Below are 12103 nucleotides of genomic sequence, written 5' to 3' on the forward strand. Positions count from 1 at the left end.
ATCTTATATGCTTTTATATAGAATGATATGGTTTCCAGTTGATTAACTGCATCTGTCTGTGTCAGATATATACTCGAGAGTCAAAACAATGAAAAGAATATTCTATTGTCATAGCCCTATATATAACTAAACTTTCTAGCTCATTAAAAACGGGCAAAAGTTATAGCCTGTTGACTTGGAATGATCGATTTATGCCAACCTGATGGTTGAATATGGTAAAGTTTATGCCCATTTTTGCATTAAATTCTAATCTATTAATCCCTTAACTGTGTATCAAACAGATACCATAATATTTAGTTCGCTCCACCTTATCATAACAAAGGTTCATACAAAATTTCAGTCAGATCAGTCCACTAGTTTCTGAGAAAAGGTGGAACAGACAGAAAGAGAGACAGACTGAGAAATAAAATATAGATTATTTCATGCATCCATATAAAACTTTATAAGGAGATAGGTATCGATTTTCAGTATTTATTCAACAGTGTTCAGTAAGTTATGAAAATATATGGCAATTAAGCTACACAGTCTTGCGAATTTCATGCCCATTGGGAATTGTCAGACTAGAATGCATTCTAGCCTGGCGATTCCCTATAAACTGAACCTGCTACCTCAACTGTTCTACACCTACTAACCCAAGAACTCTAATCCATTTTTTACACTCATCTCCCTATACTGTCCAGATTTAATCTTCCTCTGAGGTCATCAGAAGTAAGTCAATATTTATGGCTAACATTACACATCCATCATATTTTTATATCATTTCTTTCCCTGTAATGTACATTCTCATTTCTTCATGCAACGCATGTCCTCAACTCTAACTGGCTAGGTTTTATTTCTGTACATCATCACATTACACACACATGTCTAATCGACCGTATCCTTGATCAACGATAGTAATTCTCTTGTACTAAATAAAGGCAAACGTTTCTGACTTCATCCACTCATAACTTTTGGAATCACACTAGCACCTGCTCCATCCTGTGCTCCAATGGTATTAATAAGTTAACAAAAATTTCTCAAATGTGATTATTATTAAATACTAACATTTTTATCATGTCCTCCCATGTTTTCCTAGCCTTCCATTATGAACTCAACCTTCTACCTCAACTATATAGTGTGATAATCATTAGTATTGGAAATTTAGTATAATTTGATTTAAGGGAATGGTTCAATAAGAACTTTTTTACATTGGACTTGAAGATGATAATATTGTAGTCAGCTGGAAAGCAAGCCAGCAGAACTGAGTTCCATAAGCAGGCAGTTCTAGGAAAGAAGCTTTGTTCATAGAATCTATGTTTTTGTTTAGGCACAGATAGTAGGGGAAGTTATTGATAGTAGTTTTAGCTAGCTGAGTGTTTTTTGTGAAGGTTTAGCAAAAGAAGGACCATAGATTGGAACTCAGATAAGCACTTGTTATGAAAATAACGATAGAGCAGAGACAGGCTAGCAACCTCTCTTCTGTGGAAAAGATGTTGCAGGAAAGAGAAAAGGGCATCACCTACTAATTTGCGAAGTCGTTTTGAACTTTACGGCAGGATAGGGTGCTCTTAACAGATCTTATCATTCTCATATCATTTCTCTTCATGCAACACATATCTTCAACTCTGACATTATATCAAAACTATTAGTTTAGACCATCTATCCTATTAATGTTGCATCCTGTACTTATTTTACAAGTATTTAATGTTGCATCCTGTACTTATTTTACAAGTATTTCAATCGAATGTATTCTGATGAACTTGTTGTTCTAGTGCTCTCCTCCTCAATGTAAATATATCAGACTAACCCGGCAATCAGTTTAATCCCATTCATTCGCTAGAAAGGTTCCTAAATGCTGAAGAGCTTTCTACTCAAATAGCTCTTTTTGCTTTGTTACAGGGCAGGTCACTGGGTGCTGATCAGTCATGCAACTGAGAAAGTAGACACTATAAGATAGCAGCAATAGCAAAGAGATGACAAACACAGATGAACAGTTATATAAAATGATTGATATTGTATTTTTATTTATCTGCAAAGAGGGAAAATAACATGAGGAAATGGTATGTCTTCTTGGTGTTAACACAAGGGAAAATGTAAGCGAGTACAGGAACATATAGCCATTGGAACTCTCTACTCCCTGTTTCCCTGACTGTACTAACATTCAAAAATTTAAATGTAATATGAACAAAGATCTTGCTGTACAACTCCTCACTTAGGATGCTTTCTATAAATCTGGTGTCTGATCCACAGTATGCCTGTTTGGGAGGAGAGAGGCAGGATGGGAGGAGGGTTAAAGTATTTAAAAGAAAAGAGAAGTTATTTAATTTTTTTTTTTTTTTTTTTCTACACAGGTACTCTGGTGGATGTTTCCCAAATTGCAAGGGAGACAACTGATGAAGGCACTCACCAATTTCTGCTGTCTTTGCTTTACTTCAGTTACATCAATAATAATGAGTAAGTATTTTGATAAACAGAAAGCTTCTTTCCCAGAACTGCCCGTCTTTGGAACACTGTTCCACTGGACTGCTTCTCGGCTGAATACAGTATTCAAATCCAATGTAAACAATTTCTTGTTGAGCCGTCTGCATAAATAATCAAATTCTACCCAATTTATACCATTAATGATTACTACACTATCACTTTACATTCATTAATCCTTATCCTCCAGTGGCCCTCAGGCCTTGATAAGTGGTGACTCCCAACTAAATAAAAAAAAACAGTTGTAAATTAAAAATCATGGTGAAATTTCTATCAAATTTGTTATTAATCACTCTTGTAATAATAAATGTGTAATAAAAGAATCAAATAAAACAGATGCTACAGTTTGCTCTTAGTCCTGGATATGACATTAAAAGATTTTAAGTGGTGAGGCTGAGTGGAATGTGGAGTTGCCCCTTAGTTACCATTGCTCTCAGATTCACTTTGGCCCAAAGTGATAATACCTCTTAGAGCATCTGGTGCTACCGTATCAGGCTGTCTGAAGATATTGGCTTCCTTACCAAAAGGTCTCGGATATGACCTTAAACTATATCCGATGGTGAGGGCCCCAGCTTGTGGGCTTTGGGAAGTGTGGAGCCACCCTTTAATTGCCATTGCCCTTAGGTCCACTCTGACCCGGAGTGGTAGTACCTGTTAGGGTCCCAACTATGTGTTAAATAGAAACCAACTTGAAAAAAACAAATATATTCTATTAAAAAATTTTCTTCAAAATCACTGGATTCGGCATTAAATAACCTGAAAAGGGTTGATATGCCGTAAAACAAAAATAACCAACCAACCAATCCTTACCAAAATGCATAAAACATTTATGTTATAGTCTTTTTTTTTTTTCTCTTTTGCAAAAACAAAACCTTTTCTTTTTTTTTCTTCTCTTTTTTCTTTTTTTATTTATACAAAACAATCAAACCAAACACCATGAAGATAATTTTGGAAAATGTAAAGAACTTGAAGCGTAAAAATATTTTCCAAGATTCGGCATTAAATAATCCGAAAAGGGTTTATGTACCGGAAAACAAAACGGCCAAACCAAACTAAAACAGTTTGCTCCTAGGCTAAAGAAACCATCGTCTGTGTCCAGTTGTCTGTTATTGTCTGGACTCCATTTTCCTGACCTATTTTCTGAGGTTATTAAATCTCTCAAGCTTTTGGTAAAACTGTTAAACACAGCTGGCCTTTGCTTGGATTTACTTCAGCCCATATATATATATATATATATATATATATATATATCTTTTACTTATATATATACAGCCCTGTCGGTGGGGCATTAGAATACGCCGACTGCCCCCCTGCAGAGGGTAAAAGTGCCTCAATAGGGGTCCTGGATATGACCTTAAACTGTATCCAGTGGTGAGGCCCCAGCTTGTGGGCTTTGGGGAGTGTGGAGCCTCTCTTTAATTACCATTGCTCCCAGGTCCACTCTGACCCGGAGTGGTAGTACCTGTTAGGGTCCCAACTATGGGTTGAATAGAAACTGATGTGAAAACAACAAATATATTCTATTAAAAAAAATTTTCTTCAAAATCTTTGGATTCGGCATTAAATAACCCGAAAAGGGTTGATATGCCGTAAAACAAAAACAACCAACCAACTTATATATATATATATAATGTGTGTGTGTTGGACTTTTCTTCCATTATATTACACATAGCGGGACACGTGGAAATTCCACAGAATGAGAAATATATTTAATCAACATATGATTTTATGAAGCTGATATTTTGCTAGATAGCACAAAAAAAAAATGAGTTTTTGGACAGAAAAACCAATAACTTGCAGCAAATATGAGTTTCTTTTTTTTTTTTTAAGGAATCACCGCTTTTCAAAACCCAGAGGATAAGGGTTAAAGACTGCACAGTGGTCAAAAGGACAATATAGTAATCGTTATGAGTGTAAATTTGGTAAAATTGGATTACTTAAGGGGACGGCTCATCAAGAATTTGTTTACATTGTACTTGAAGATCGGCATATTGTAGTCAGCTGAAAAGCAGGTAAACGGAAGAGACTTATTAACTTTTCTATGAAAATAATGTCCATTGTATTTTAAATATAGAACTGATCGAAATAAGATAAATTAATGAGTATTGGTAAATACACAGGAAGTAATATTGTGCTACATAGTTTAATACAAATAAGGACATCACATTGTAAGTGATAATCTTTAATGTACTCCTTTCAATCTAGCACCTTTTGGCAGACAATGTTCTTATTTATTTTGCCCCGTTTCTTTCGCATGTTCCCTTTTTTTTTACGTAACGTTTTGCAGACTTCTTTCTACGGTGAAAAACCACTGCACATTAAAATTACTACAAGTTCCTTACGCACCATTAGAACAATGATCATATTATTATTAAGTTGATGCAAAAACAGTATCGTTTTCTCACATATGTTACTGTTATATATGATTTATGTAGTAATTTATTGATGTACATAGCCATATTATATATCATTTTGAAGCGCATTTTTCACTCTATCGAATTGTGTTATTCATTAACGTCTTCAATCTCTTTCATTTTTTTTGCAGGCTTTTTGACAGCATGGACAAAATTCAAATCTGCACAATTTTCTTGTTCCAGTTCAAACTAGGTTGAAAAGCTGCTGAGACAGTTTGTGATATAAATGATGTGTTTGGCCCAGGAACCACTAACGAACATGTAGCACAACGGTGGTTCAAGAAATTTCACAGTGGTGATGAGAGGCTTGAAGATAAAGACAGTCGCAGCCAGTCGATTGCGGTTGATAATGAACATTTGAAAGCCGGTCCTCGCAAAGCCACAAGAGAATTTGCTGTTGAACTCAAGGTTGACTACTCAACAGTCATTCGCCATTCAAAGCAAATAGGGAAGTCAAAAATTTTGGATAAATGGGTGCCGCATGAATTGAACAGTGATCAAAAAAATCATCTTTTTGAGATGTCTTCTACACTCCTTCTGCGCAACAAAAACGACCCATTTCTCGAGCAGATTGTGACGTGTGATGAGAAGTAGATGCTTTATTATGAAAGGAGTTATGATCTTTTGAAGTTGAACGTCAAAAAAATGACATTATTTTCGTACCAACCTAATATTATTATAATATTCTAAAACAAGGTTACATCAAAGGGAGGTCACTCATATATTCTTGTCCGGGCTTACCAGATTGGCCTTTTTAAAGACAAATTTTGTAAACTTGGTCCCCCACCTCCTTTTTTTTTTTTTTTTTTTTTTTTTAGTTCGCCTTCAAAAATCGTATTTAGCCTTTTTCAAGGTGTAACGTACAGACTAACTAAGAACGGAACAAACAGAATATCATACAGATATCAATCTTTAATTTTTAGGCTAGTAGCAATTTTAAAGAGAGATGGCAAAATCAACAGGGACCAGGTCATTACAGGAATGAGCTGTTGATTTTTGGGGGCGGGGGCCAGATTAATAATGATATCATCATTGAGATTTTTGTATTGAGAGGCTTGTTTACATTACATTTAACCATTCTGCATATTGGTACAGTCGAGGAAACAAGCAGAATGTAGGAAATTCTAAAGGAAAGCTGTTCAATGAAAGAAAGGTCAGAAAGCCTCTCGGAAGCTTAAAACCTCTACAGTGAGCGGCTGGTGTAAATTGTTGATTCTAATATGTATAATAATGCAAAAAAGAAGAAACGTGATGTTGCTAGTATCACACTTTTCTATAAATAGTATTATGGCGTGTGTTCTTTGGTATTTTCTGATTTATTCTCTGCTTCATTTGTTCCAGTTCGTTTAAATCGTTGATCTATTAGTCTTCATCGATGTTTACATAACATTTAACCATTGGCCGTATTACTACAGTCGGGGAAACAAGCAGAATGTAGAAAATTTGGAAGGAAAGCTGTTCGATGAAAGAACAGTCAGAAAGCCTCTCGGACGCTTAAAACCTCTACAATGAGCGGCTGGTGTAAATTGTTGATTCTAATATGTATAATAATGCAAAAAATAAGTAATCTTAGAATGTATTTCTTTAACATTATTTTCAACATTATGTAAATCTGTGAAAATAGGGAGCAGGAAAGGAATTCCTAGGGGAGCCATTTGATGTTAGAAGCCAATATGTTCGACCCATTGCTCCTTCAGTTTCTCATAAATTAAGTCCTTTCTATTGGGTTAAACACCTTTCCAACATGTGGCTATTCTTTATCTCTAACAATCTATCAGACCATGTATGGGTATTGCTATCGTATTTAGGTTGGTGAATATGACCCCTATTTGAAAGTTCTGTATAAAATGTAGAAATGTATTTGTAACTGATTGGCCACACCCTTTCTTCTTTTCATGCGATTATCCATAAAATAACCCCTTCTCAAAGATAGAAGGCAAAGACTTTAAGGGTGGACCTCCTAGAACTGCACAGAACCAGCATCACACCGCAATCAACAGGTACCAGGTCATTACAGGAATAATATAATCTCTGCTGATTTTAAGGGGCCGAGGACAAAAATCCGTAGCCGATTTATTTCATACTAATTTTGGTATATCATAAAATGTTTTTACAAATGATGATTGTGGTTTGAGGTATAGTAATGTGACTGAAGCATCATTACTACTAACCAAGTGCATCTCAGCATATCTTACGATACTACCAGACTTTAAGAAGTATGGCGTGGTTTGCTTGAAACATTGTTAAAGAATAAAAGGTATTTTTGAAGGCTTACAATGCAGGAATGTACAGTCGTTATGAGCCGATGAATAAATTGATAAATAATTAAATAATTTTTTGATTTATATTATTTTTTTTATTTATATTTATATATTTATCTACCTGATTTTTTTTTTTTTTTTTAACTATGGATGGTAATTATTCCAAAGGTCCTTTACAATTTACAGCCTAGAGAGAGGATTTATTTCTCCACTGATGATGGGATATTACCAGAAAGGACCTTTGGAATAAGCACCATCCACAGATGAAAAAAAAAAAATTCAGTTAGATAAATAAATAGATATGAATAAAAAAAAAAAATAATATAAAAAAAAATTATTGAATTATTTATTTATTTACTTATTTGCTTATAACGACTGTACATTCGTGCATTGTAAGCCTTAAAAAATACCTACTACCAGACTTTGTTGGATTATTGTCATTTTGTGGCATTGCCACATATATGTTGATACAGTCACAGCTTTAAATATGTATATTTTGTTTTTGTCTGATAGAGAAAGTCCCAAATTATCAAGAATGCAAAAGTTGGCAATGAAACCTCAGCATCCAACTTTTATAGAAAATTCAATAATTTTAAAGCCATTTCTGCCTCATTGTTCTCATAGATCTTAATATTTTTTTCAATGCTTGAATGGTTATTGTCATTTCTTGTGTATATTCATTTTTTTAACCACCTAAAGAAGGCCAGAGGATGAGTTGGCTGAGAAACGTGATGAAAAAACAACTATGAAGATGAAGATAACTATAAAAAAAAATGAATGAATACACAAATTATGAAGCTACATCTCAAAGGATTTCAAAAAATAAAAATCTACACATTAATACAATAGCGTGTGTGTTATTTTGTGTGTCACACTTACATCTTTTTTCTTCCAAGTGACTGTCATTTAATTGTTATGACCTTCCATTTCTTGTAGTAAATAATTTTATCAAGAATTCTTCATAAGTTTTGGTTTTGGTTTCGATTCTAGCTGATGCACCCAAGTCATATGGAGATATATATATGTATATATATATATATATATATATTTTTTTTTTAAATCACAACTTTATAACATATAAGAATTGATAGAAAATTTACTCTATAATAATGTATACAAAATCTGCATGAATTAAAAAATATTATATTTAAGTATATGGTATTTTTTTATGACCTGCCCCAGTGTAGTATAAACATCCCACAACCACCCCATGTTCAGAACAGTTTTCAGAATAAACACCCTCAACCTCCCCATGTTAAGAACGACTTTCGAGGTTGGAGGGGTGTTTATTCCAAAAGTCATTCTTAACACGGAGAGGTTGAGGTGTTTATGATACGCTGGGGCACGTCGTAAAAATTTACCAAGCCTATTTTATAACTGGGCTCTGCCGGGTGTCCCTGCTAGCTTAAATACAGTTGCAGTTTTAACAAGAGCTACAATAATATCAGAACGTCTTCATTTACGCTGAACATCCACAGAATGCCAACATCAGTATATTACATACTAGCGGGGCTACCCGGCGTTGCTCGGGATCGTATAAACAATGAGAAAATCTAATTTGATGTTGAGTATATTTGTTAACAAAGATCCCCTGCAAATATTAAGAGTATCATTGTGAATAACAATGTTTTCAAATATTTTTATTTCAGCACAGCCTCCTTATATTATTCAACATGAAATCAGTCATAGTTTGATGTCTTCCAAATTGATTTTCGTGAAAATTTGATATTTTACATTTCTTAAATGCGATAATCACGATGGTATAATTATTTTGACCGGAAAAATAAATGTTTAACTGTTGGTACCCCTCCAAAAAAAAAAAAAAAAACTTGGAAACTGCGCCCCCTCCCCACAAAAAAATTAAAAGAAACGAACGATTTCAAACTTTCCAAAACGCTTGGAAAAATGTAAATAGAAAAATGAAGAATCGAACGTAAAGAAACAAAATAAAACGGAAATGAATTAGTAAATGGTACCAAAAAAAATGGAAGAAATAGCGATGTCAAACTGTCCACAGAGATCGAAAAATGTAAACAGAAAAAAGAAAAATCTTAGGGAACGAAACAAAATAAAATGGAAACGATATAATGTATGGTTTATAAAAAATAAAATAGAAACTGCGAAAAAAGTAATCGATATATTTGTCTGTATTATAAAGAAAGAAACAATGTTAAACTTGCGGAAGGAAGAGGAAAAACGGAAAGAGAGAAGAACGAAACAAACAAGATGTAAAGTTCGTAGAAACACAAAAAGAGAGGATAGTTTATAAAAATAAATAAATAAATAAAAATGAAAATAAAAGGTGATGAACTTGCCGAAAAAGAGAGGAAACATGGAAAGAGAGAAGAAATAAATTTGAGAAAGGGAAAGATCGGGAAAACGAAAAACAGAGGGAAGATACATGGACGCCCCCCCCCCAAGAAAAAGCCAAGAAAGCAATGTTGTAATTGCCGAAGAATGCAAAATAAAACAGAATTGAAGTATCATAAGTTTTAATGCACTGTAAGGAAATGTAAAGTATTTTGGTTTGTGTTTGTTTTTATTTTTAATCAACGTAAAAGTTAGCATGGTGCGTTTCACCTTAATTGCAGTCCAGTTTTTATGAAAACCTAAACCGGCGTTCGTCCTTATTTGTCTCCTGTGAATGGTCATGGACGGTGTAAATGAGTGGCAGTGGAAGTATGATTTTTTAGAGAGAGATGACTTTACTACTTCCATTGATCGTAACCGGTTTTGGCAATGAACTCTCACCAGATAAAATATAGGAAGCTCCGATCTGCGAGTTAGTGGATAGCTAATATGCCTATAACACACCTCAGATATCGTGATGCAGTTTGTGCATAGTATATCAGCATAAAATGTCTAGATTCTTAATCCTATTAAGGTCAAAGTCAGGCAGGAAAAAATGAGTTCATTTTATTTATATAGAGAAGAGAAGAAGAGAAAGAGATGAAAGAGTCCGCTGTGGAATTTCCACAGGTCCTGCTAGTAATATATAAATTCTTGTATTTTATAGTTACCGTATCTATATCACTGATTATTTTAATGATATTCTTTAATATTATAGATGCTTACCTACAAACATATTAAAAGAAGTATTGGAAGCTGTTATCAGTTGTTATGCACTACTTAAAGTGTTGCCACCGTATTCCTTGAAGCATCTGATTTTCCTAATTTCGGTAAGTAACTATTACACTAACATCTTTTGACTACAAAATTAAAGTGCTCTTTGGTTTTCGGTGTGACCTAAAAGACATCCCATGGTGGACCTTATTTGAGCGCTGTGGAGAATGTGGAGTCACTTCTTAGTTACCATTGCTCCCAGGTCCACTCTTAGGACATTTGGTACTATTTAATAGGGGCAGAGCATATATAGTGCAAAATTTCAAAGACTCACATTTTCTTTTTATAACCTTCATTTATTTCCTGGATTTTTTCCATTACAACTGTTTCATTGATGAGTTGATAATTTTACGATTTATGTTTCCATAAAAATATCCTGTCTCCACCAACTTCTTCAGATGTTTATCCATTAGATTTTTACGACAAAAAGTATATTTTTAACATGCTGGACATCGTATTCGGGTAAAAGGCTTTCCAAAGCCATGCTTCCTCACTTCCTCCATCTTTTGGTGTTTTGTAAAGATAGTTTTCTGTTTTAACCCATACTTTCGTATTTTTATTTTTTATTTATTAATTATTTATTTTTGGTTTAATTTTCCCTTTTTTTCCTATTTGTTTTTTCCAATTATCATATAATTTTATATAATTTTATTCCTATATTTATGCGTGTTTATTTTAATATTGTTTTTTTGCTTGGTGTTTGAATTTGTATTATATTACCCGATGCAGGGGAGGTCACTCTCGTGGTATCATTTTTTATATCTAGGATTACCTCCCTTGCATTTTTTTTTTTCCTAATCTGCTCTAGTGTGTGAAATTAAATATCTGTTTCTGTGCAAACACCCGTAGATTACATCTAGTCGTTTGTTTAATAATTTTTCTTTTGATATTAGTATATGGTAAGATTCTAATATACATAGGTTGCATCTTTTCGATTTGCTAGGTTTATATTTTTCCCTTTATCAATTATTGACCATCTTAATTTATATTCCGTTTTATTTTCCTTAATCCATACTGCTAAAGTGGTGTAGTTTTTCTTTGTTTTCTTTTCTGTTGTTTTCGTTATTACTATTGGTTCTGTTTCTATTTTCGTTATAGTAGTTGGGGTTGTCACTATCGTTATGATCCTTTCTACCGTTGTTTTCATTTTTATTCACATTGTTGTTGTTTTTGTTATTTGTGGTGTTCTTTTCTTTCTCAGTTTCATTTTTAAACGATGCTAGGTGATTACGATATCTGTCCTTAAAGCAAGTTCCGGTGATCCCCAGTTATACTTTAGTTTCATTATTTGTTATAACTTCACATTTGTATACTACGTTTGAAGTTAAACAGTTCCCCCTCATTGGATATTCATTAGGGTCCCAGGAGTTACATTCTTTTACATTGTTAGATTCATTTTCTGTCCTATCTCTGTTTTTCAAAAATTTGTTTAATTTTCTGTTATTTGAGCTAATTATGGTATTTGTTAAGTTAGCGGACGTTGAGAAGGATAGCTTAACAGTGTTTTTATTAATTATCTTACTTAGTTTACTATTTTACGGGAAATTTTTGTCTATAATTTAGTAAAATTCCCTTGGGATGTTATTTTTTATATGGTGGCTGAACGGTGGATTGAACCACATCTGGCTCTTCCTTCTATTTTTCTTTTTAACTTCTCTTTCAGTTTTATTATGGTCTATCTTTTCATTTTTCTTTTTCGTGTTTATTGTATGTTTTATTTTTTCATTTGTTTTTGCTCTTTCTTTCCTTTTATATTTCCTCATCGACATGTTGTAAGATATTACATTTGCATTGTTCTTTTTGTACCTATGATATTGTTTTGAGTTTCCTTAACAAATTTAATTTGTT

General features: G+C 33.4%; 1 protein-coding gene across 2 annotated transcripts in view; it reads left to right on the forward strand.

The window, feature by feature from the left end:
* Window positions 1-12103, forward strand: part of LOC145265583 (meiosis inhibitor protein 1-like) — a 768286-nt gene that overhangs the window by 322666 nt on the left and 433517 nt on the right. For both annotated transcript variants that reach the window (XM_080121585.1, XM_080121586.1), the window contains exons 16-17: window positions 2331-2433; window positions 10200-10311. In XM_080121585.1, coding sequence (XP_079977711.1) covers window positions 2331-2433; window positions 10200-10311 — 215 coding nt within the window. The remainder of the gene's footprint in view (window positions 1-2330; window positions 2434-10199; window positions 10312-12103) is intronic.

Source organism: Euprymna scolopes, chromosome 40, assembly GCF_053919585.1.
Source record: "Euprymna scolopes isolate OS-2025 chromosome 40, ASM5391958v1, whole genome shotgun sequence".
Lineage (NCBI taxonomy): Eukaryota > Metazoa > Mollusca > Cephalopoda > Sepiida > Sepiolidae > Euprymna > Euprymna scolopes.